Source organism: Durio zibethinus, chromosome 25 (genome assembly GCF_047325235.1).
Source record: "Durio zibethinus cultivar Kanyao isolate XHJ-2024 chromosome 25, ASM4732523v1, whole genome shotgun sequence".
Classification (NCBI taxonomy): domain Eukaryota; kingdom Viridiplantae; phylum Streptophyta; class Magnoliopsida; order Malvales; family Malvaceae; genus Durio; species Durio zibethinus.
Genome location: NC_143186.1, coordinates 12,531,205 through 12,557,909, shown reverse-complemented (window position 1 = coordinate 12,557,909; position 26,705 = coordinate 12,531,205). Strand labels below are relative to the sequence as shown.

Below are 26,705 nucleotides of genomic sequence, written 5' to 3'. Positions count from 1 at the left end.
TTTGCGTCGGATCTGAATCTAATCAGGAACAATGGTTTGCATTTGTTTCCCCTTCGATTTTATTTATTTTCAAGTTTAATTTCTCTTTTCCTATATTGGCATTATGGTTAAAGGTATCGTCAATTTTTTTCCTTTTTTCTTTTTTTGTAATTTTGAATTCAGTTTTGTGTGAATGAAGAGGCAGCTCAATTAGCTCCAATGAAATAATCAAAATAAAAAATTATTTTTACTTTTTTTTTTTCTAAATTTCGTTTGTTTCCTCCATTTTGCATGGTTTTGTGCTATTTGTTGTGATGAAAATTCGTTGTAATTACCTGTTTCTAGAAGAAAATATGGTTTTGTTCAAGTAATTCAAATTTCTAGAGCTGCATTTCCCTTTTTCTTAGTCGGCAAGATCCTTGGATAGTCAGAAACATGGACATTGTTATTTGAAATTAATTGAAAAGTAGCTCTGTCATAGTTTACTTAATGCAATTCAACCAATAAGTTTTTCCAGTGCAGCATGAGCATAATATACTAGCCTTTTGTAACGTAGCTAGCTTACTAAATCTAATGGTAGCTCAAAGAGGATTAGTTGTTCACAGCCTTAGTCTTTTTCTTGGTAGAGATCATGAAAAATTCAGGAGTTTTTAACTTTTTACTAAACGGATGATAGAATATTATAGGGTGAGAAACATAAAAGCCAAAGTTTAGTTTCTCCAATGTGACATTGGATGATGGTTACAGAATATGTTGCACAACCTTTTGCTAGCCTTACATATCTACTTGAAAAATACAACTTATTTTTATATGTTTCATTGTTTGAGATAAATTTTTATTCTTTTACATTGATGTTCTGATGATTTAACATGGCTTCACAGGCTGCTCCATCCAATATTATTGTTGGATCTCTTGTTTGGTTGGAGGATCCAGAGGTAGCATGGATAGATGGGGAAGTGACGGAAATTAATGGGGAAGAGATTACAATAAAGTGTACACCAGAGAAGACGGTGAGTACTTGTTCTCAAGATTTTATGTGATTTATTTTTCTCCTTTTTATTGGTGTAGTTTAAAAACCAAACAAAAAAATTTTTGGTTACTTTTTTATTTTCAAAATATGTTAGATTTCCCAACAATTAGTTGGAAACCAAATGATTTACTGCTTAGATGAATGATTTATATTGCTTTGTTTCTTGTAGTCATCAAATATATATATGTCTATTAAATTGGAATTTGGAAGTATTTAAGTTAAGTTATTGAATTCCCTTAATGGGATGATGAAATGACTTTAATTATGTTTTGTGAATATCTAGACATTATGGCAAAATTATATGTTCTTCTAAACAACAAATACAGTTACAGCAGAAGCGGATCCTAATACAAGCTAGAGGGTTCCCAAAATTTTAGAATCCTCTAAATAACACTCCGTGTCTTTTAATAGAATTAATGAATCCAGAAACTCTTGCTTTCAATGCGAATGCTTTTATGCTCGATTGACTTAGTTAAACCATCTAACGATATTTAGCTAAAAATATTTTGAACTCCAAGTGTCATAGGCAAGGAGAGAACTAATAAAACAGGTCTCATATAGATTTTTCTTGGATAGCTAAAATTTGACAATTCATGAATGGGTGTTATATAAAATATTAATTTGTGTATTTATGTTTTATTTTAAGTTAATTTAACAATTGATTTATTTATAATTTTATGCTTTAAATTGTTTATAAATTTCAAGTAAGATTATTTATTTGATATATGATGTTTGTTTGTACATTTGCTTATAAATGAATAAAATTTATAATTTTTTAAATTATTTTTAGTATAGTTTTTCATAAATATATTTATATTGATAATATAATAATATACATTTGAAAAAAAATTCTAATAAATATTAATTGACATTTCAAAATCAAATGTTAAGATCCACCACTTGCTTTAACAAACATAAAAGCAAATAGTATTGGTCTTTTAGTACCTAGTTGCTTGTCATGGTTTGAAGGACTATAAATGATACTGGGAATTCTTTTGACTTTGTTAATGGGATATTTTTCGGTCGAATGAGATATAAGCTCATTTAGAGAAATTGAAAATGAAAACCTCTAACTTCTAAAATATGAGTAGATTGCTGCTCAAAATTAGTCTGAGACCGTTATGCTAGTGCTGATAGTATAATTTTTTTTTTAATTTAAATTCAGATGTAATGCCTTCATATTACCTAATGTTATGGACCGTGGCTTGATAAAAGGGCTCCTTTGCTAAGTCATGCAGTGTAAGTGTCACTGTTGGGGAGACGTGTCACTTGCTTATTTTTGTTTTTTTTTCTTATGATGATATTTGTCAATTTTTTTTTTATAATTTTTAGTTTTTTTATATATATTTTATATATTTTTTCCTTTTAGATGGGACTCACTGTTTTGGAATCCATTTGCGTTTTCCGTTTTTTTGTTTGAGTGCTGCTAAATGTATTTCAGCTTTTGTTTTCGTATTTCAATTTTTTAAAAAGTTTTTGTAAGTAAAATTATTTAATTATTTTTTTAACTTTCACACAAATTTCTAGAAATAGATTTCTGGAATCATAAATTTCTTTTGGAAATAAAATTTTGAAGAATCATATAATTTACTGAAAATAAAATTTTTAAAAGTCTTTACAAATCATCAAAAATCTGTTTTCGAAAGTTGTTAAAGGCATCCAAATATCTATTTCTCGAAATTTTAGATTTTCAAAAATTTATAAAGATTTTTGAACATCTATTTTCAAAAGTTTTAAAATTTTGAAAGTTTTTAAATGTTTTTGAACATCCATTTATAGAAAACTTTAAAACTTTTTAAAAATTCATTAAAAAAAATTTTGAATCACACCAAAATATTTTAACATGAAATTTTATGAAATTAAATATGAAAATAAATAAAAAATAAAAAAATAAAAAATTTATATTTAATTTTATAATTTTTTACTGCAAATGGGTGAAATTTCTTTTAAATTTGGTTTGATGGAGTTTAAAATCCTTTAAAATTATCAGTTGGGAAGAGAGCGAAAAGATAAAGTGTGAAAGAAAGGGAGGCGGGGTATTTGGGTTTTTTGATAAATTTATGTTTTAGGTGTGCGATACGATAAGTAAAGGATAAATAAATCATTTTTGTGGTGCATTTAGCAGTAATCTTTTCGTTTTTTTTTTTTTATTTTTTTCTTTCATGTGGGATCCACTTCTTTTTGGAACCATTTGCTTTTAGAGTTTGTTTTTTTTTTTTTTTTTCTCATTTTCTTTAACGGTGAATATTTTACTTTTTTTATCTTAAAATATTTAATTAAAAGTTTTTTTTAATTTTTTAATGGGTCGATTTTTTTTTGGGACAATTTTTTATTTAGTTTTTCTTGTTAGTTTTTTTTTCTAATTAATGCATTTTTTAAACTTATAACTCGCTTTTATTTTTTTGTAAGACTCACTTTTTTTTTTTTTTTTGCATTTTGTAAAAACTTTTTTGGTGTTATGTGTCTTTTTTTTTTTATGTTTCATAAATATTTTTTTTAGTTGAGACCCATTTAATATTAATTTTTTTGCTCTTTTGAAAAAAACTTAATTAATGTTTTTTATATTTTTTTTAGAGTCACTTGATACTTAAAGTGTGATATTTTTTTTTTCACATATTTAGGTATTTTATTTTTTTGTTGCTTTTGCTATTTAATTTTTTTCCTGTTTACTATTTTTCCTTTTTTAATAAATATGTATTTTTCGTTATTTTTTAATTTGATAATTTTTAAAATGGATATTAATGGAAGTGTTGATGTTACATCTGAATTTGAAATTTTTTTCAGTTCTTTTTTGGTAGTTTTCTTTTAAAATCAATAATATACATTTTCAGGCAAAAAAAAAAAAACTTATTACTATTGATGTTACTTGCTGACTCCAATTTTTTTTTCTTTTTGACTTTTTTTTTCCTTTTTTAGGGTTTTCACTTTTTTCTTTTTTTATATTTAATAAACATTTTTAATATTTTTATTTTTATTATAGGTGAAGTTAATTTTATATTATTAATAAAAAATATTTTTACCTTTTTTTAATAGATATTTTTGTTAAAAAAATAGATATTGATGGAAATATGAACGTGGTATTTAGATTTAATATTTTTGACTTTTTTTAGTTTTATAGTATAAGTAAATTAAATTAGAAAATGATATCTTTAATCAATAATATCAAAGGTAAAATTTAAAAAGATTTATATCTTTTATCTTTTTAATTAGATAAATTTTTCAAAAAAATCAATATATGTATACACATGACATCCTATTTTACTTTTTTAGTTTTTTGGGTTTTTTTTAATTATATAATTGAAAACAAATGTAATCGATAAATTAATTTTTAAGAAAAATATTAATGAATGTATGGATAATAAAACAACTCATACACTATAAGTTTCAATTTATCTAGATCCAATAAGTTTTTTTTTTTTTTTTAATTTTGAAATCGAATCAATGTTTTTTCACGAAATCAAGGTTGAGTCAAATATAAATTTATGGTTTTTCATCTTACCTTAACTATATAATAAAAATATTTTTAATTAATTATTTAATTTTATAGTTATATATGTATTATATAAATAAAGGTATTATTTAATACTTTGACTTGCCATCTTATTTTTTTTCTTTTTTTCTTTTTTTTTCTTTAAAATTTTTTTTTCTTTTAATTTAGATAAATTTTGTTAAAAAAATATACAAATGATATCTAAATTTATTTATTTTTATTTTTTTAATTTAATAAAATTTGCAATAAAAAAACAACAAACAAGAATGATAAGACAATTTATATCCAATAAAATCTTCATTCAATTAGGATATCTATGTAATATTCCAATGAGTTTTTTTTTTTATTTTCCTTTTTTAAAATTTTTCTTTCTTTCTTTTTTGCTTTTTTGCTTTTCATTTTTTTATCTTTCTTACTAAAAGTTATTTTGTAAAAAAACTATGAATGTGTCTACGTGGTAACCTATTTTTGTTTTTCATATTTTATTTTTTTAGTTTTTAATTAGATAAATTTTGCAACAAAATATGCTAATTAATAGAGATACTAAAATAATCTAAATTTGACAGATTTTAATCTATCTCAATTTCATAAGGGACAATTTATTTGTTTACTAATTTTCACTTTTTTGTATTATTTCTTAGATTAATTTTAAGGTAAAGAATATCAAAATCTTCAAGTTTTAAGTATAATACAACTCAAGACCATTAGTTTGAAAAATAGACACTCTACCCCAAACTTTTTAATTAATAAGATAAGAAAGTCTTTTTGTCAATTATCTCTTAATTATTATATTTACAGTTTTATTAAAAAAATCTTTCTACTCTTAAAAAATCAATATTTTCAAATACTCACATAAAATAAAAATTTATAATAATATTTTTAATTTTCTTAAAAAATATAAAATATATTAATAATGTACAAAAAAATTTTTAGGTGCAACATATAAAAACAAAATTTATAATTATAAATATGTTAATATGTAAATATGTATAATAAAATGAATGTATTGAACATGACATGGAACAAATTAAAAGAAAACAAAAAAGAACATGTAAGGTAAAATAAGAAAAATTATTTGGTTGCAAAAAAAAAAAGATTTGGTTAAAATTGTTACATGCTTAATATATTCATCTTATTTTAAATATATTTACATATTAGTATATTTGTAATTATAAATTTTGATTTTATATGTTGCATTTAAAAAATCTTTTTATATTATTAATATGTTTTATATATTTTGAGATAAAATAAAAACAATTTATTATTATAAAATATTATATCATGTGAATATTTGATGAGGATATTGATTTTTTAAAAGTAAAATGATCTTTTAATGAGATTATTATCAGAATAATTAAGAAATAATTATAGAAGGATTTCCTTGTTTTATTAATTAAAAAGTTTGAGTGGAATATCTGTTTTTTAAATTAATGAATTTAAGTTGAATTATGCTTAAAATTTAAAATTTAGATGAAATTTACACTTAATTTTATAGACCGGCGGCAATGACTGAGAACCTTTCTAGTTCATTCAAAATACTGAATAAGCAGACTAATTGTAGATATGTTTTATGTTTTAGAGAAGGACTAGTTGTAGTCAGTAATGAGGTAAGAGGTAAGGTAATGGGGGGGTGGGGGTGGGAGAAGATCTTTAGTACAGCAATAACTTAGGGAAATATTTTAAGGCTCAGGATTCTAATAGGTTTGAATTTTGGATTTTTCTTATATTTAGGGTTCAAGAGTCGTCACTTGAATTCATCGTGCATGAAGTGTTTGATAAAAGTGCGCTGAAGTAAATTGAATGTTGAAGTAAAACAGCTTCCTGATGCAAGGGAAGCTAAGGAAATTACTTTTGTTTCTAACTCCCTTCTGGGAAGTCATGCGTTTTTGAAGCTGCTTCTTTACAACTTCTTGTTCAAATTATATGTGCAGTATGTAGATCTTTCAACGGTAAAACATATTTTCTTTAGATTATGAACATGGTTCATCACTTCATCTAACAGCATCTGTAATTAGTTCAAGCTCTAATTTTCCGTCACTATGTATGCTGGTCTGTATATATTCTTTCTTTATTTAGTCATTGTTTGAGTACATGAAATTAGAGATTGAAAGGTTTGTGGCTTTTGTATTTCTTTCATGTTGTGTAGGTTGTGGCCAAGATATCTAATGTCTATCCAAAGGACCCTGAATTTCCTTCAAGTGGTGTTGATGATATGACGAAGCTAGCATATTTGCATGAACCTGGGGTTTTGCAGAATTTAAGATTTCGTTACGATGATAATGAAATATACGTAAGTATTAATTGCTGATTTGCATCCCCTTACCCTTCTCTTTTAATTGTTAGATTTAGTTTGAAGTTGGCAGGGGTTTCTCAGATGAGCTGTTCCACAGCATGTTCCTCAGATTGTTTGATTTGTTATGACATTGTGGCAGTGGTTACTCAGATTAGTTATTTTACATCATGTTTCACATATTGCAGTCTTTCGAGTGTGATTTATGATGGCTGAGTGTGAATATGTTGCTTTAATTTGCTGTATGGCTGTTTTAGTTTTTCTAGAGAGATGTACTGTTTTGTGAAGCTAAATATGCTGATCTTTAATACAGACCTACACGGGAAATATATTGATTGCCGTAAATCCTTTTCGAAGACTGCCACATTTATATGACAGTCACGTGATGGAACAGTACAAAGGAGCAGCTTTAGGTGAGCTGAGCCCACATCCGTTTGCTGTTGCAGATTCTGCCTATAGGTAGTCTGCTTTTACGCTTCTCTTATCAATCATAAAGTTCTGCATTCTTGATGTGCATCATTGATGTAATAAATGTTGTGAACAGACAGATGATCAATGAGAGAATTAGCCAAGCAATTCTGGTAAGTGGGGAAAGTGGAGCTGGTAAAACAGAGAGTACAAAGATGCTTATGTGCTATCTAGCCTATATGGGTGGGAGAATTAACAAGGAAGAAGAACGGTCTGTGGAGCAGAAGGTCTTGGAGGTAGCTCAAACTTCTTAACTTAGTTTTGCAATATGGGAAATTGATATTGCATTCTTGGATTTAAGGTCCCTCCCTCCCCCTTCTTGGAAAATGAGGTTGCTCGGACACAAAAAAAAAAGGGTCTTTTTCCTAATTATTTTGTTCTTACTTATGTAGTCTAATCCTGTTCTGGAAGCATTTGGCAATGCGAAGACCGTCAGAAACAATAATTCAAGGTTGGAAATCTGTATTCAGGACACTGGTTTATTCATCATGCCTTGAGGATTTTTGTGTCAAGTCTCTTGTTTTAGTTGATGAAAGGACTGCCCCTGATTGAATATGATGTAATTGCAGTCGCTTTGGCAAGTTCGTGGAAATTCAGTTCGATCAAAGGGGGAGAATTTCAGGAGCTGCAATAAGGACTTATTTGCTAGAACGATCTCGTGTTTGCCAAGTGTCTGATCCAGAGAGAAACTATCATTGCTTTTATATGCTTTGTGCTGCACCACAGGAGGTAATGGTGTCTCCTCTGAGTTTTCTGCATTTTACTTCACAGATAAATTCAGGTCTATTTTATAATGCTAATTAAAAAAAAAATTTAAAGTAGAAGTCTTGCTCTAGCTTAATCTTTTGTTGGTTCTTCAGATATAGTTTTCCTTTAAAAAAATTATGCTTCAATAACTGAAACTGAGTATTCTTTTGGACTGAAATGTAATGTACAAGCTTAAGGATGATCTTAAAGTTGCTGAAATTAGGTCTCTAGTAATATAGCTTGCAACACTTTCAAACTCTGTGGGCTAGGTTATCAAATTCTGGCTATGTTATTCTGAAGATTTCTTTCCATGTCAAAATATGTTATAGCAGCCATGTTTAGATCTCCGTGATCTAGGTTTACAAATATGGTTAATGCAACATTAGAATAAAACTATTTTGGGCCCTCATGATACCTCTTGTGATAAAAGAGCCAACTCTGTTATTCTAACATCGGGACTTCATTTTTGCCTACATTGACTGGTTTTTTGTTACCAAAGAGACATCTAAGTCTTTTCTGGTTTTATTTCCTAATACATGTCATCAGGATATTGAGAAGTACAAATTGGGAAATCCACGAACTTTTCATTATTTAAATCAGTCAAATTGTTATGAGCTGGATGCTATAGATGATTCTAGAGAGTATCTTGCAACTAGGAGAGCTATGGATGTTGTTGGGGTCAGTCAGGCAGAGCAGGTAATGTATCTTGATTTTTATTTTAGTTGGAATTATTTAACTTTATTTTTTTCTTTTAATCTCTTTCTGAGTGTTCCTATCTCAGGATGGAATATTCCGGGTTGTGGCTGCAATTCTACATTTAGGAAATGTTGAGTTTGCGAAGGGACAGGAATCAGATGCTGCTGAACCTAAGGATGATAAATCTCGGTTCCATCTAAGAACTGCAGCGGAACTTTTCATGTAATTTGTCATTGCTACTGTTATTCTTAAACATCCATGTTGCCGTCCTTATGTGTATATGTGAATGGAAAAGCTCTAATATGCCTCTCTTGTTTAGGTGTGATGAGAAGTCTCTTGAAGACTCTTTATGTAAACGTGTTATTGTGACTCGTGATGAGAGCATTACAAAATCGCTTGATCCAGATGCTGCAGCTCTCAGCAGAGATGCTTTGGCCAAAATTGTTTATTCAAAATTATTTGACTGGTAACTTTCAATGTACCAGATGGATTCATTCTGGAGAGACACACACAGATACACAAACTGAACACTTCTTATCTATAGTTTTTTCTTAACATTTTGCACTCTGGTTTCCCAGGCTTGTGGACAAGATAAATGTTTCTATTGGTCAGGATCCGGAATCGAAATTGTTGATTGGTGTTCTGGATATTTATGGATTTGAGAGTTTCAAGACAAACAGGTGCTTAACCGGTATGCTTTGTTTTCGTCATTTACAGGAATCAATTTCTTTCAAACATCCCTGTACTTTTTCCGTGATTGGGATGTCTACTTAGGGTAATTCAATAATTTAAGGCCATGATGTGTGAAAAAACCTTAAGATTATGCAGGGTCTCTATTGCTAGTTAAATTTGTGGGTACTACTGCTGCTCTTTCTTGGCTAGTGTTTAATTTCTCTTTTTGAATAATTGCAGCATTCTATACGTATTTAAAAGCTCATTCTGCCTGCATGTTGTGTCTGTTTTTCAGATTTTACAGTGTGCACAACTGTTCACCATATTCCTTAGTTTGGCTCTGCCTATACTTCTATAATTTTCAAAATTTTCATTCTATGCAGTTTTGAGCAATTTTGCATCAATTTAACAAATGAAAAGCTGCAGCAGCATTTTAATCAGGTTTATGGATTAGATTGATGCTGGTGCCTTTAGGATAATTTCAGCTTTTATGTTTGTAAAGCTATGCTTAACATGACCGATGCTGTGATTTGCCAGCATGTTTTTAAGATGGAGCAGGAGGAATATAAAAAGGAAGAAATTGACTGGAGTTATATAGAATTTGTTGATAATCAAGATATTCTTGATCTTATTGAAAAGGTATGTCACCTCTTCTTCTATTTTTTTTGTTGTTGTTTTTATGACCAGTATCTCACTTGCAATATGCAATTTATGTGACAAACTCTGTGGATATACATATGTACATATATATTTTGAGTGTGTATGTCCATGTATACCTATACATTTACTATGTATTATCAACCTGTTTTCTTCTTTTTTGATCTTTTTTGTTTTTGGAGGGGGGGACTTCATTTGTCTCTATATAGATACCAGCAGTACTTGATTGATGGGTAACTTTTTTATTAGTAAGCCAAAAAAATATTAATTTAATTGTGATTCAAAAGTTCTGCATTAGTGGTTTGATTTTTCATCAGAAATCTTCCTTGTGCTATAATGTTTTATTTAGTGTGTGTATAAGAGGTCTGCATTTCTGTCATGGATAATTGAATATCTTTGGTGAATAAATTTTGGTATCTTTAGATCTTGGCCTTTGTTTATTTGGTGATATAGTGTTATTTAATTAAAACGGCGTTAATAATTTTTAATTTTTTTTCCCAAAAATGGCAATTTAAACACATGGTTTTTGGATTGAAAATGCATCTGTCAAGCCAAGTGGGTGCTCTGCATTAATCTTAGATAAAGATTGCTTGGCCACCGTAAGTCACTTTATTAGCTCATGGTAATTCTAATTGCCTTATATGATAGGTTCAACTAATTTTTCTAAACTTTTTATATGGGGGTGGGGGAGTTACGTTTTGTGAAATTTGTATGGTTATGTAAACCTTTTTAAAAAGTATGAGGAACTGTAAATCATGCCATCTGGTGACTCTAAGATTATATACAACTTGGATGATGGTAGTTTCATACACTAGAAGCTAAAATCATGAACATTTACTGTCTGCTTGATATTGATCAGAACTGTTTTTTAGAATTTCTCTTTTACAAGATAAAATCATGAAAATTTTAGACATAGCGACGGCGGTATGGTTTGTTGATAGAATACTGGATTTTGTGCTCCAGTGACCTGACTTCTATCCCTGGCAACTTGGCTTCAATCCCTAGCGGCCTCAAATATTAAAAAAGAAACTTTTAAGGGTAACTCTACCTAGAACCCATGTGGTTTCAATTTTTGCCACACAGCACCCTGTGATTTTTTTTTCTCAATTAGCACCTTGTGGATAAGTTCCATTCTCATAGCAGGTTATGCTGCTAATTGTACCTGACAAAATTACAAAAATATAGTTAAGTGTGAACGAATATGATAACTTTTGAATGGAGGGTGTGTTGGTAACTTTATTGGGTGAAATTAACAGTATACCCCTCTGGGAACAGAACTTAATTATAGGGTGCTAATGAGGTAAAACCAAATCGAAAGGTGTTATGTAGGAAAAGTTGAAACCATAGGCGGTGTAGGTGGAATTTACCTATATTTTAGTTGTCTGCTCGATGTTGGTATCAGAATTTTTTTTGTCTTGTTTTTTTCAAAAAATGAAATTTCCATGTATCTTGTTAGTTGTTAATGGGAGCTTTGTGTCTTTTGTTGCCATTAATTCGAGGTTTAGACTATGCTTTAGTTGTTGTCACATATCCTAGTAGTGCGTCAAATGTATTTTGATTGCTTGTAACAGACAATTATTATATTTACAATTAATTCTTCTCCTTTATTTATGTTTTATCTGTTTATTCTTTTATCAGAAATTTATTAATTGTATGAATGAAATTCTCCATCCATGTCAAAATGTTAGCCACTGCCCTTTTTAATATTCTTTTTAATCAAATATTAACATTGAAAGAATTGAGAAAAAAACATATCCTGTAAACTTGGGAGTAAGATTATAAGATTGACAAAATTTTTGATTTTATTGATGTTGTAATTATTATTATTATTATTTTTTTGCAAATAAAGCTACAGAGGAACTTTCTGAAACTGGATGGGGGGATTAATTTGTCATGATGAGTGATATAAGTTTTATCTACTAATGTTTACTTTTCTGCTTACAGAAACCCGGTGGCATCGTAGCTCTTCTTGATGAGGCTTGGTAGGTATCAGAATACATAACAATGATAAATCACTATTCCACTTATTTTAAGAAAATTGGTTTATCTAGCCCTAGAATTGCGAATTTTAATTTTCTTTTGCTTCAACCACCCTGTGAAATTGTGACAATAACTCCTGCTATTTTTATAGTATGTTTCCCAGATCAACACATGAGACATTTGCTCAAAAGCTTTATCAGACTTTTAAAGACCATAAACGCTTCAGTAAGCCTAAGCTGGCACGGACTGACTTTACCATTTGTCATTATGCTGGCGATGTAAGTATCTTTACTATGGTAGGGCATCCATAGAAACCATGGAGGCAGTTAATGGCAAGATGAAAGATAAGGCTGCTGGAAATATCTCTGTTATTCTCCACTAAATTTAGATTGTATAAGGTTTTTGGCTGCTTATTACTCATTAATACTGCAGGACATGATGATGTCCATCTTGCAAAATAGAAGCTAAACTTGACTAACAAACACAGCTTTAAATTGGTTAAGCTTAAACAAGGACTAATTATACTCAAGCTAAGCATAAGTACCCATGTTTAGCAAATGTGGAATCTCCTAAAAACCTTGATTCAACAAATTAAATGGAACCTAAATAACATAAACTAGTATCATTGTTTTATTCTGTGATTAATTAAACCGGCAACACTGGAACTTAAATAAATCTAAAACGGTCTCAACATTAATTAGAAATAGTCACAACAGCGATGATTTTCAAATTTACTTCTGTTAAATCTGCTTAATATTCACTGTGAAGGAATTTTTGCCATAGGTGACTTACCAGACTGAGCTCTTCCTGGACAAGAACAAAGATTATGTTGTTCCAGAGCATCAAGCTTTACTGGGTGCTTCGAAATGCTCTTTTGTTTCAAGCTTGTTTCCTCCTTTACCTGAGGAATCTTCCAAATCATCAAAGTTTTCCTCAATAGGTTCTCGCTTCAAGGTCTGTTTCTGCTTGTATCTTAAAGGCAGATTTTATGCTTCATCTTTTATTTTTATTTTCATTTTCACTCGTATCATACAGCAACAACTCCAAGCTTTGCTCGAGACTTTGAGTGCCACTGAACCGCACTACATTCGCTGCGTAAAGCCAAATAATGCTCTTAAGCCGGCAATATTTGAAAACAATAATGTACTACAACAACTTCGTTGTGGGGTAAGTTTTGATATTTTGGTTAATCCTTGCTTTTGCTGATAAGCAGCTTGTCTGTATGTCCATGAATGATTGGTTTGATACATGTTTGATTCCAGGGAGTCATGGAGGCAATTAGAATTAGTTGTGCTGGATTTCCCTCTCGAAAAATGTTTCATGAATTTATAGATCGGTTTGCCATATTGGCTCGAGAGGTTCTCCGTGGGAGGTAACTTGTCCAAGATTCACTCTTGCTGTTCAAAATTATTACTTGTATTTAGGTGTACCTTTTATTCTTTAGAATTATGTTACTAGAATCCATAAGTTACCAGTAAGGTTCATAACTCTCTTTATCTGTTACTTATTCTGTGGTAGCCATAATGAGGTTGCTGCTAGCAAGAGGATTCTGGAGAAGAGTAATCTCAGTGGTTATCAGGTACATCCTGAATTTATAAATTTTCTTAAAATTAAGTTTGGGACAGTTTTTTTCATTCCGTGTATATCTTAAGTAGTCCATGTATATCATGTCCACATCTCTTGCTTGCTGGCTGAGTGCATCAGTTTTGGCATCTAGTGCATTTAGATATTGTTGCTTCCACTAAGCTGTTGGACCATTTAATACCATACCTTACATATTTGCTGCCGTTGCAGATTGGCAAAACAAAAGTTTTTCTCAGGGCTGGTCAGATGGCCGAACTAGATGCACGTCGAAGTGAGGTCTTAGGAAGATCAGCAAGTGTTATACAGAGAAAAGTTCGTACATATTTGCATCGCAAACACTATATCTTGTTGCAGTTATCTGCCACACGTATTCAAGCCTTGTGTAGAGGTAACAAGCATTTCATGTATGTGCATTTGTGATTGTATCATGAGTTGAAATTGCTGACCTCTATCTACCGTCTTAATTTTTTTGTCTTTAACCTGGTTGCAGGACAAGTGGCACGCCATCAGTATGAGGGAATGAGAAGAGAAGCTGCTTGTCTGAATATTCAAAAACATTCACGCAAGTTTGTTGCAAGGAAAGCATACAAGAATTTGTACTTCTCAGCCATTTCCATTCAAGCAGGTATGCGTAAGATGGCTGCACATAATGAGCTTCTGTTCAGGAAGCAAACAAGAGCTGCTACTGTAATTCAGGTAAAGATAAAAATTTCTTTCAATTAATGAAATATTAATAGCTACAAGTTTTCTTTTTATTTCTAGTTTTACTCTTTCTTTATAGGAATTTGTATTTTCATTCAACCATGTGTTACTGTTTATTTTCCCCCTAATATCTAAATCAGTAGACTATAGAAATAAGAATGTATGTTATTTAGAATTCTCATTACTTTGGTCAAGCATTTTCGTCGTTTTAGATCAAATTTGTACTGAGTGTAAGGCATAGGTTTTGCCAGTAAAAATAAAATTAAAAAGGGAGAAAAAGTCTACTCTGTCCTCCGAATAGTTATAACTGTAAAGAGCAGAAGCAGTCCCTGTTGTGCCCTAGGTTGTAAAGAGTGGGATTGCGCTCAGGGAGGTTCTAGTTTCAACTTTTACCAATAAAAAGGGCCAAGTCTTGCTTTTAGGTGTTATATTATTTGTATTGCAGTAAATGTTGATGCTAGTTGGTTCAGCAGAAGAAAAAATTCTGATGCCTTTTGTCATTGCAACTTCTGGTTGCTATTTTGTTATAATTTGTATATCAGTATATTGATACCATGTGAGTTATGTCTGCTACAGAGTCAATGTCGACGATTCTTGGCCAGCCTTCATTATCTAAGCTTAAAGAAAGCAGCAATTTCCACACAATGTGCCTGGAGAGCAAGAGTTGCACGTAGAGAATTACGGAAGCTAAAAATGGTGATTTTGTCATTTCTCTATTTCTTTTATTTCTTGTATTTTTGTTTCAACAAAATGTTCTTCATAGATGATGACATTCCCTAAGGTAATCTATTGCAATGTGACTATTAATGTTATTTTCTGCTCATTTTGATTAATTGTAGAAGAATGATGGAATATCTAGAGTCAATCCCAACTAACAGCAATCTATGGTGAAATTGAATAATAATTTTCTCTTTTGTGCTTATTTTGCTTGCATCATTTGAAATTATCATCTCTAGGAATCCCAGTTTTCTTCCATTCCTGCCAAAAGAAAACTTTTCACCTGTTTAATGTGATTTTCTGTTAGTATGTGCATGATTGTTTCAATTGATTGTCCTTGTCTGTCTGCAGGCTGCCAAGGAAACTGTTGCCCTCCAAGAAGCCAAAAGTAAGCTGGAAAATCAAGTTGAAGAACTTACGTTGCTCTTGCAGCTGGAGAAACAAATGAGGGTAGATCTTTTCTTGATAATAATAATTACATTCTTATAAGTAGATGGGTTTATGACATTTCCATATATATGTCATAAAATTATCTGTCAATTCGATAATATCTATGTGATAATCTATTATTTGAATTTCTTTATGGTGAAGATCCTATGCTTTCCCATTGATTAAGGTTCTGGGTGATTTTTTTTCTTTTTGACGAAATTACCAACTCCTTTTGTTTGCTTATTGATTATGATAGCAGATGCATTTTTTTTTTATCTCATTAGAAGGCTACGAATAATGCTGTACTCTTGCTTGAATTAGTCCATTTCTACCTTCTTTAATTTCTTATAGCAAAACATGCAAAAAAGGGTAACAACCACTAGGACAGTTATAAATTATCCTTTAAATCTACTTTGTAAATGTAGTGCAATTTGGTTTTTCTTTTTTTTTTTTCTTCTTTCTAATAGATTCTTTTATGAGGGCAGGCTGAGCTAGAGGAATCCAAAAACCAAGAATGTGCAAGTTTGCAATCTGCTTTGCAGAAGATGCAACTTGAGTTTCAGGAAACAAAAGAGTTGCTAATCAAGGAATGTGAAGATGCAAAGAAAACTGCTGATGAATTGATGAATAAACTTACTGCTGAAAATGAACAACTGAAGGTACTGTTAGACATTTGTTGCAAAAAAGGATAACAGCCGCTTGGAGAATTATATATTATCCTTTAAATCTACTTTGTAAATGGTAGTGCAATTTGGTTTTTTCTTGTTTCTAATGGATTCTTTTATTAGGGCAGGCTGACCTAGAGGAATCCAATAACCAAGAAATTCCAAGGTTGCAATCTGCTTTGAACAAGATGCAACTTGAGTTTCAGGAAACAAAAGAGTTGCTAATCAAGGAACGTGAAGCTGCAAAGGACACTGCTGATGAATTGATGAATAAACTTACTGCTGAAAATGAACAGCTGAAGGTATTGTTAGACATTTGTTGCAAAAAAGGTTAATAACCACTAGGAGAATTATTAATTATCCTTTAAAATCTATTTTGTAAATGTTAATGCAATTTGTTTTTTGTTGTTTCTAATGGATTCTTTTATTAGGGCAGGCTGACCTAGAGGAATCCAATAACCAAGAAATTCCAAGGTTGCAATCTGCTTTGAACAAGATGCAACTTGAGTTTCAGGAAACAAAAGAGTTGCTAATCAAGGAACGTGAATCTGCAAGGGACACTGCTGATGAATTGATGAATAAACTTACTGCTGAAAATGAACAGCTGAAGGTATTGTTAGACATTTGTTGCAAAAAAGGATAGTAACCACGAGGAGAATTATATATTATCCTTTAAATCTACTTTGTAAATGGTAATGCAATTTGGTTTTTTCTTGTTTTGTAATGGATTCTTTTATTAAGGCAGGCTGACCTAGAGAAATCCAATAACCATGAAATTCCAATGTTGCAATCTGCTTTGAACAAGATGCAACTTGAGTTTCAGGAAACAAAAGAGTTGCTGATCAAGGAACATGAAGCTGCAAAGAACACAGCTGAACAAGTTCCTGTCAGTCAGGAGGCCCCTGTTATTAATGATGAATTGATGAATAAACTTACCGCTGAAAATGAACAGCTGAAGGTATTATTAGACATTTCTTGGCAAAAAGGATAACAGCCCCTAGGAGAATTATATATTATCTTTTAACTCTAATTTTTAAATTGTAGTGCAATTTGTTTTTTTTCTTGTTTCTAATGTATTCTTTTATTAGGGCAGGCTGACCTAGAGGAATCCAAAAACCAAGAAATTCCAAGGTTGCAATCTGCTTTGCACAAGATGCAACTTGAGTTAAAGGAAACAAAAGAGTTGCTGATCAAGGAACGTGAAGCTGCAAAGAACACAGCTGAACAAGTCCTTGTCACACAGGAGGTCCCTCTAATTGATGATGGATTGATGAATAAACTTACCGCGGAAAATGGACAGCAGAAGGTATTGTAAGACTATTGTTGGCAAAAAGGATAACAATCCCTAGGAGAATTATATATTATCTTTTAAATCTACTTAGTAAATTGTAGTGCAATTTGATTTTTTCTTGTTTCTAATGGATTCTTTTATTCGGTCAGGCTGACCTAGAGGAATCCAAAAACCAAGAAATTGCAAGGTTGCAATCTGCTTTGGACAAGATACAACTTGAGTTTCAGGAAACAAAAGAGTTGCTAATCAAGGAACATGAAGCTGCAAAGAACACTGCTGAACAAGTTCCTGTCATTCAGGAGGTCCCTGTTAATGATGATGAATTGATGAATAAACTTACTGCCGAAAATGAACAGCTGAAGGTATTGTTAGACACTTGTTGCTTCTGCATAAGACCTTAGGTTTGACTTAGGCTTGCTTAATGTGTTTTTTAAATTTGTTAAGTTGGCCTTTATGTTTCTTGAAATCTTGTTTGCCACAATATCATTGCAGGCTCTGGTAAGTTCATTAGAACAGAAAATTGATGAAACAGAGAGGAAATATGAAGAAACAAACAAGCTTAGTGAAGAGCGACTAAAGCAGGCTTTGGAGGCAGAGTCAAAGATAATTGAGCTAAAAACTGCAATGCAGAGGTTTATCCCTATATTTAATTGTAATATGTGTTTGATTTTTATGTTTGTATGAATGTTTAGTCAACTGGATTTTTCATTCTTTGACTGCAGCTGCTTTTCTTTCATCTGAATAATTGTCTATATCTTTTAACAGACTCGAAGAGAAGATTTTGGACATGGAATCCGAGGACCAGGTTTTGCGGCAGCAAGCATTGATGAGTGCATCTAGTAGAAAAATGTCAGAGCATTTGTCAATTGTGACATCTGCAGTAAGATATGTTTAAACATGCTTCCCTTATTTTTCTTGAGTTGGTTTGCTGGTTCTGATTATTTTTTTCACTTTCCTTATTTTTCCTTGTTTGTCTTTATTTTCACTTTGCAGCCTCTGGAAAATGGTCATCATGTAAGTGAAGAATGTGGAGACTATAATTTCTCTTCACTCAGTGTATCAGATATGTCTGCATAACTGGTTCTTTGTTGCTTCTATCATCCTAAGATGGAATGTTTTTTCTGACAGGCACAACTAAATTCCGGTCCATCAAAAAGGTTTGGTAGAGAAGATAGTAAAATGAGGAGATCCCATATTGAAAGGCAACAAGTATGAACTCAAATAATATGGAATTGGTTCTATTTTTTCTCAAGTGTTTGTATTGGGTTAAGTTTCTAGGGATTAATTTTTGTTGTATGTATCATCTTTGCCACAGGAGAGCGTAGATGCTCTAATCAAATGTGTGACACAGAATATTGGGTTCAGTCAAGAAAAGCCTGTTGCAGGATTTACGATATACAAATGCCTTCTCCACTGGAAATCATTTGAAGCAGAAAAGACAAGTGTATTTGATCGTCTTATTCAGATGATTGGCTCTGCACTCGAGGTAAGTTGTTTATTGCAGAAGCTCAAATTTAGTATAATCTCAAATCCTTGTCATCAATATCAACCTCCCTTTTCTTGCTGATGTAGAGATTACATTACAGTACTATTGTCTAAAGTAAAAGCTAGTGTAGCAATTTGTGATTTGTAGTTCAAACTACATTTAGAAATTGCCTTGTAGGTTAGCTTAAGAAAGCTGGTAATATGTATTGTTTCTTGGCGTTTTCTCTATGCAAATGGATGAAAGCTATTTTAAGTACTCTAGAATAGTATTGGGAAAAGTGGGGCAAAGGTTCAATTTCGCTACTTGTTTTTTACTTTTGTAAGTTCTTTCCCAAAAAGCAAACACACCTGGAAAAGGCAATGTCATATTTGGTTAAAAATGAGACACTGACAAAAAAAGCTAACACCTATTCAAATATAAAGTTTGCAGTTAGATGTTCATTTTGTTAACCAAAACTCTCAATTTTGTTCTTATTTCAAAAATATTGTTGTTGTTGTTGTTGTTATTGTTATTTTTATTATTATTATAATTTGCTATTGCACCCGAACGTACTTTTGCTTCTTGCTTTGATAGCAAGAAACAAGTAGAAATAAGTAACAAAAGCAGTTAGCTTACGAGCCTCAATATATCTCTTTTTTAAAAAAAAAATTTTTGTTGGATTTAGAAGATACAATTATGCTTTTTTACTTTGTTGAAAAGCAATTATTTAGATATGAGGAGGGAATATGGAATTCTTCTCTTTGCTAGAAACTTGTGTCTGATCACTTTAACTGATTCTTAAATTATGTTTCTCTGATTAAGCAAGTTTAAGCGACTGAAAAGACGAGGGTAAACAAATTTACTATAACATTGACGATTCCTTGTGATGTTTTGCAGGACCAGGACAACAATGATCACTTGGCTTATTGGCTGTCGAATACATCCGTATTGTTGTTTTTGCTTCAACGTAGTTTGAAAGCCTCTAGTTCAAGTGCAGCACAGAAACCTCCTACTCCAACGTCATTTTTTTCAAGGATGACCCAAGTATTAAGACAATTCATTACAATGTCTATAAATTGTTTGCATAAAGTAGTCATGATTTACATATCTCTGAACTCTTTTTTACACAACAGCAACAAACTAAGCCTTATATCCCATAACTTTGGGGTCAATTGCATGAAAGGCCAAAAAAAAAATCATGTTAAGTTATAGTTTTGAATTTTCTTGTACCACTCATTTCTATAAAAAATAATCTTTTCTTCTACTTCCTTAACTCTCATATCATTTCCTATTATTTGTATCCACATCTTTTACGGTCTACGTCTCGAAGTTTTGGTCTCTCCTAAATCTCATTTCTCCTAATTGATGCATAGATACACCTACATTTCACATGTTCAAACCATCTCAAATGGCTTCTCTCATTTTTTCCTCAATTCGGATTATCTCTAATTTTCCTCTATTCTTTGTGTTTTTTATTTTGTCTCTTCTAGTCTTACCATGCATCTGAGCATCTTTATCTTAGCTATGCTCATTTTCTTCTGATGTTGTTTCTTAAATGCCCAACATTCATTCTCATTTAACAATGCAGCCTCTAATTCTTTACTCTTTACCATATCACAAAAAAAAAAAAAGGAAAAAAAGAACTAAGAAAGAAGAAACAAAAGAACTCTAATTCTTCTTTTAAAATATTGTGATATGATCATTATCATTGTATTGTTGAATGATTCTAGAGCTTATAGAGGAAAATTATGTGATATGCTGTTGTTGGTTCTCAGAGTTTTCGTTCATCTTCTGCCAATCTCCCGGTTGGTGTAGTGCGCCAGGTTGAGGCCAAGTATCCAGCTCTGCTTTTTAAGCAGCAGCTCACAGCATACATAGAAAAGATCTATGGTATCATAAGAGAGAACTTGAAAAAGGACTTGTCACAACTTGTTTCTTGTTGTATTCAGGTATAAGGAGCTATGCATTTCAATCACTGAGTTTTCCTAGTGACTTATTTTGTTAACTTTCAAAATTATGTTACTATATACAGGAGAAAACATTGTGGTCTTTCTGAGGCTTATTTTGAAGCCATCTTTCCACCTCACACACTCCAAGGCTTTTTGCTTGGTAAGAAGAATGCAAAAGGTTAAGGATGGTACACTTGTTAATCTAATGGTTAAGCTACAAAGTAGGAACGTATGAATTCTAATCATTGGATTAACAAGTTTTCCATCCTCATCCCTTTCGATTCTTCTTACCAAGCAAATCCTATGTTTGCTGTGCTGCTTCGTTTGAACTTGTAGAATGTGTGCTTTGTTGCATGATAAACTGAAATTTATTGCTTTGTGTAAATTTCAACTGCATGTTGTAATAATTAATTAATTTCATCTTGGTTTCATATTTTTCAATTTTATCTTATTTCCTCTTTCTATACATTTAACTTATTCTTTTGAACATCATGTCTTTTATCGTTGGTTGCTCTATGCACGTGAATCTATCGCAATCTCCTCTGTCGACTTCCCTGCAATTTACTTCTTAATGCCTGCTTGGTTGAAATTCTCAAAGTGAATGATTTATTGTTTGAGCACGGAAAGCTAATTCATTATTAATTTTATAAAGAGATACTTCTACTTGTTAAGCTTATTTTCCCATTTTCTACATCGTTAGGTTCTACCTGACGATATCATATGCTGTATAAGTAGTTTGAATTGCACTCTAAGTCGTATGGATTTGTGCGTTTAGGATTATTCTTACATGAGCTTCAGTTGTCTGTTGTTCCTTTTAAAAGTTGTGTTAATTGATAGTGGCAAAATGTCATTCTTGACTAATCTCCTATGCTGACTTATAAGCATAGAAGCAACTAGTTTTATCTTGGAATTGCAATTTTTTTATGTATCTAATGAATTACCCTATATGTCAGGAACCTAGGACATCAGAAGGAACAGCTTTTAAAACTTCTGAAGAGTCACAAGGCGATAGTTCTCCAGCTAGTCACTGGCAGGGCATTATTGAGTGCCTGAACAGGCTGCTGTCCGCATTAAAAGAAAATTTTGTATGCAATTTGCAATTTTGATACATTAAAGTGGAGTATTTCCTTCTTTTTCATGAAACATGAACTTATTTTTACAAATTTTTTAGGTGCCTATCATACTTGTTCAGAAGATTTTCACTCAAAGTTTTGCATATATTAATGTACAGCTATTTAATAGGTAAATCAATGTTTCTTCTTTATTTTGCTGTTACTGTAGATAAGATAATAAGAATAAATTCCAAAATTTGATGTTATTATAAGATAATAAGAATAAATTCCAAAATTTGATGTTATTTTATTTTGCTACAGCCTTCTTCTCCATCAAGAGTGCTGCACATTTAGCAATGGGGAGTATGTGAAGTCTGGTTTAGCCGAGTTGGAACTATGGTGTGCCCAAGCGACTGAAGAGGTAACATCTTTAGTTCTGATTATGACTGTTGAAGGTGGCATTTCACATTGTTTGAAGTTTGAACATGCCACCAACAGAAATTTTCCTGTCTGATTATTAGTTGTGGCACCTTATTGCATCTAAATTTCGAATTAAGAGTTGATGGTTGTCTTTGGTGATTCCTCTAATTACAGTATACTGGCTCAGCATGGGATGAACTCAAACACACAAGGCAGGCTGTTGGATTCTTGGTATGTTTCTTCTGTTTTTCATTTTACCAGGTTAGAATTTTGTTGCGTTACATTACCATTAATCTTGTTGTTCGACGCAAGTATACATGTCATTCTCATCCAACGTTTCTTTTTTTTTTATTTATTTTGAAATCTTGTGTGCCTGGTAAGTAATCACTACAGTGTTGTGTAACCTTTAATCTTGTGGTTCTATGCAAGTATTTGTGTCATTCTCATTCAACTTTTCTTTTTTTTTTTTTGAAATCTTATGTGCTTGGTAAGTAATCACTACAGGGTTATGAAATTGGTTGAGACTGCGCAAGCTATGTATTGCTTGTTTCCTTCCTTGATAAGGTCATGCCACTTTGACTTCATAACATTTAGTTGCAATTGTGGCTTTAGAAGGATATAAACTGGCTTCAATCTCTTCTGGATGTTAAAATAAAGGTTTAGGATTGATATATTGTGGAATTAATAACAATGATTAGTTCTTGAATTTCAGGGCTTGGCAAATTTGGGGTTTGGTTTGACCTTAAACAAAAGTAGAGCTATCAGTATCTTGTAAGTTTCCCCGTGTAATGTAGGATGGGATACCATGGCTCATACCCCACCAATCAAGAATAAATTGATTGCACCTGAGTAGAATTGGATCCCTTGGGCACCCGCTATAGGACTTATAATATTTGGTCCATTTCTTTATAACTTTTTCCCCTGTTGTTTAGAAGAGGCAACAGTAGCAGTGTTCTTTGGTTATTTGACTTTACTCAAGTGAAAATGTGGAAATAGCTGCTTAACCCGCTAAGAATAGTCAAGTGCTTTCATGGTGATAGATTTGAGTCTGTAGAATAGAGACAGTTATGCTACCATATGGCATGGCACATATGCATATTCTGCCACAGTTTTTTCCCCAAAATTAAGTTTTCAAATTTGAGATAAAGAGAGGAAATGGGGGTTGGGGTGGCTGTATGTGTGGTGATCTTGCTATTAGATTTGCCAGTTATCTTTGGGGCTCATTTTCTTAACTTGGAAAAGAACTAATGAAAGATGTGTTGAGTTATGAGTTATATTCAACTATTTTAAACCTTCAGCATAAAGAAATATACGTTCCACCTAATTTTATAGCAGATCCAGCACACAGGCAAGCTTTTTTAAAGTTTTATAGTTGAACAAAATAGAGCCTTAATAAAAAATCTTCCTCACTTGTTTACCAGGAACCGCTCTTCAAGCCATCCTTGTCTGTTGGAATAAGATTGAAATTTCTGAAGTCTTTGGTTTCTGTATTTAATTTGTTTGGATTGTGATGTCTGGCTGAAATCAATCATAGATCTATAATGGGAATGTAAAATCTTAAAATTTGCTATATTCATTGATTTTATGGGAAATTGTCGACTTGTCAAGTCTTGAATCTTGATAGTTATCCTCCATCCATAACAATTTTTAGGTCCATTGCTTCAAGAAATGTAATTTTGGTACCTAGCATTTCTTTTGCAAATATTTTTATTAGTTACTGTTAAATTCTGGTTTTGTTTGGAGTATGAAAAGGAATGGGATGAAGTAACCACTATTCCTTGCTCTTAGTTTCATGTTTTAATTATTCTGTTTTATTTCATTTCTCCAATTTGAACAACTGGTCTTGTCCTGTCAGGTTATAAATCAAAAATCCAAATTATCCTATGACGAAATAACAAATGACCTTTGTACTGTAAGTCTCTTTTTCTTTCTTCATGTAATCCCCCGGATGATGGGGCAGGGTGCAAACTATGGTTCATAGAAAACTCCAATTATTAAATAAATTAAGGTTGAGTTAGTGTGACTCCCTATCATTCTTGTGAAGAAAACCTGACTAATCATGATGAAGGGGCTCACATTTGTGGTATTTGAAAAGCATGTTCATCCATGAATGTGGAAATTAATGATAAGGCAAGGGTGCCAAATGAGTTTTCATTTCCTCCTGTAACCCGTTTTGGTATGATATGGAATTCTTCGGAATTTCAAAATTATATGAGGGGTGGGGCATTTGAATTACCTATTAGGTTGTCATGCCCGTATTGACATGTAACCCAAACTTATCATGTGAAACTAAAGTCCAAAGATATCCACAATACATTTCTGTTTGCTATTGGGTATATAAATATGTATGTTGGTATTTAAATATGTATTGATCTGAAATGTTGAGATATTTCTCTGCATTATCTTACATTGTGTCCTTCACCAGGTTCTGAGTGTTCAACAACTCTATAGGATATGTACACTTTATAGCGATGACAAACACAACACTGAAAGTGTTTCACCAGATGTAAGTCAGATCAAATTGTAGTCGGTTTCTCTTTCTCTCCCAGAATTTTACCCAAAAATGTTTTTTTTTGTCTCATTTAGTTAGTATAGTAAGACGCATTCTTTGTACAGGTCATTTCCAGCATGAAACTTATTATGACAGATGATTCAGAAGATGATAGCGGCAGCTCCTATCTGTTGGATGATGATTCCAGGTAAGTTAACCAAAATGAAAGTTAAAAAAGGAGAAAGGAAGAGTAGCTTTTTAGTTCCTTTAATATCGTACTAGCTAATTATCCTCTCTGAATGTAGCATTCCTTTCTCGGTCGAGGACATTACCGACTCCATGCAAGTAAAAGAATTTTCGAATGTAAAACCTGCTGCAGAGCTTATTGAGAATCCAGACTTCCAATTTTTACAGGATTAAGACACAGGCACAGCATTCTTTTGTAGTGATGGTAGGAGGGGAAGAAAATTTTTAATGTATTCGACTCTGGTTGGAGCTGACAAAAGCTGTTCAGCCCCCTAAATTTTCATCTTGTACAAAGTAATAAATAGCAAAAATATTTATAGTTAAATTTTTTTTTCCAAATATTCGTTATAGTCACATTTAATAAGTGAAATACTTCTCTACATATATTTGCTTTCCAAAGTTGTTGATTCGAAACTGGACCTAAATTCATAATTTCAAATTTTCTAATAGTACAGAGATTAAATTCACAATTTGACCTTTTTTAAATGGAAAGACATGTGTCCTTAATTTAATTTATTTTTTTTATATTTTTCTCAATTAAATTGGTTTAACTTGACTCCAGATACAAAACGTAATCAAGAAGTCTTTAGCACACTCATTATATGAGTGAAGTAATAAACAATTATATGGTTTAGATAAACGTTGGGAAACAAAATAGAGTTATTGGAAAATGCAAAATAAAGAAAAACATAGGAACGTAAATCACGTATAGTTTTAAAATAAAGAAAAATTAATTAAAATGCAAGTTTAAAAAATGGATTTAAATCATATTTTTTAAAAAAACCAATAATATAGTTTAATCAATTTATCAACTTAGTTAAGGGTTTTATAATTCGTATAATTATATACATGGATAAGCATACTTTACTAGCAGTAAATTTTCCCATTCAAAAACGATTTTTAGGGTAGCAAGAAACAATGTTTTTAGGAGCTCTAGAGCAATCAAACAATTTGAGAATTCCATCTCTTATTTAAACAAAATTTAAAGTATGTTATAATGAGGTAGAGGCTACTGGTTGAGGTGATTGAGGGTATATAACAATAGAAGAAATTTTTTTGGTTATCTAGAGGTGAAATTTTCACCATCCCTTTAACTTTTCAGTTGTTTATCTAGAGTATTCCTCTAACAATACAATGCTTTTAAGTTTGTGGTTTTGGATTCAAGTCATGATAACAAGGTGAGTGAATAGGTCATACGAAAGATTTACTTACGATTATATAATTCTACAATAATTTCAAAAAATTTATGCAATATTGAAAAAATTGATTAACCCTCAAATAAAAATTGCATTTAAGTCTTTGACTCAATGAAAAATACATGTATTTTTTTTGTTCAAAAATGAATTCAATTATCCTTCCTAAAAAAATAATAACAAATAAAGCTATAGATGGATTCAAAAAATTTTTTTGGATAATTAAGATTATCAAAATTTAAATTCTAATTATTGAAATTAAAATTTTAATTTTTTATTAATATACCTAATGAGTATTGACACGAATTTGAATTTGCCTTCTTCAAATAATAATAAACTAAGCCTTGAAGTTTTAGGTAGCTAACATGCGGTGAATGGAATGGTGAGGGATATACTCACTCTCCATCAAGTTTTAATTAGGTAACAACATAAACTGCTCTGGCACATTGGTATTGATCATCAGCTATGAGAAACCATCACATGATATTATAT

At 31.3% G+C, this 26,705-nt stretch overlaps 1 protein-coding gene across 4 annotated transcripts; it reads left to right on the top strand.

The window, feature by feature from the left end:
* Positions 1–839: 839 nt before the first annotated feature.
* On the top strand, positions 840–25,359 carry LOC111275951 (myosin-6-like). Of its 4 annotated transcripts, none has more exons than XM_089754712.1 (43): positions 840–989; positions 6,646–6,789; positions 7,103–7,248; positions 7,334–7,493; positions 7,650–7,708; positions 7,827–7,986; positions 8,551–8,700; positions 8,786–8,922; positions 9,020–9,166; positions 9,279–9,380; positions 9,756–9,813; positions 9,910–10,011; positions 11,974–12,011; positions 12,161–12,287; positions 12,793–12,963; positions 13,045–13,176; positions 13,272–13,381; positions 13,528–13,588; positions 13,804–13,981; positions 14,084–14,289; positions 14,872–14,991; positions 15,364–15,462; positions 15,927–16,100; positions 16,235–16,408; positions 16,543–16,716; positions 16,852–17,064; positions 17,200–17,412; positions 17,547–17,759; positions 17,890–18,029; positions 18,163–18,277; positions 18,391–18,411; positions 18,526–18,606; positions 18,713–18,883; positions 19,760–19,906; positions 20,638–20,811; positions 21,765–21,896; positions 21,983–22,053; positions 22,185–22,284; positions 22,458–22,514; positions 24,139–24,195; positions 24,709–24,789; positions 24,900–24,982; positions 25,080–25,359. In XM_089754712.1, the coding sequence occupies exons 1-43, from the start codon at positions 849–851 to the stop codon at positions 25,192–25,194; spliced, it is 5,454 nt and encodes a 1,817-aa protein (XP_089610838.1). In that variant the 5' UTR covers positions 840–848; the 3' UTR covers positions 25,195–25,359. The 4 variants fall into 4 exon arrangements, with proteins under 4 accessions (XP_089610838.1, XP_089610836.1, XP_089610835.1 ...); XM_089754710.1 differs by lacking the exon at positions 840–989 and adding an exon at positions 6,153–6,448; XM_089754709.1 differs by lacking the exon at positions 840–989 and adding an exon at positions 6,153–6,448 and having other exon boundaries at positions 18,163–18,282; positions 18,384–18,411.
* The last annotated feature ends 1,346 nt before the right edge of the window (positions 25,360–26,705 follow it).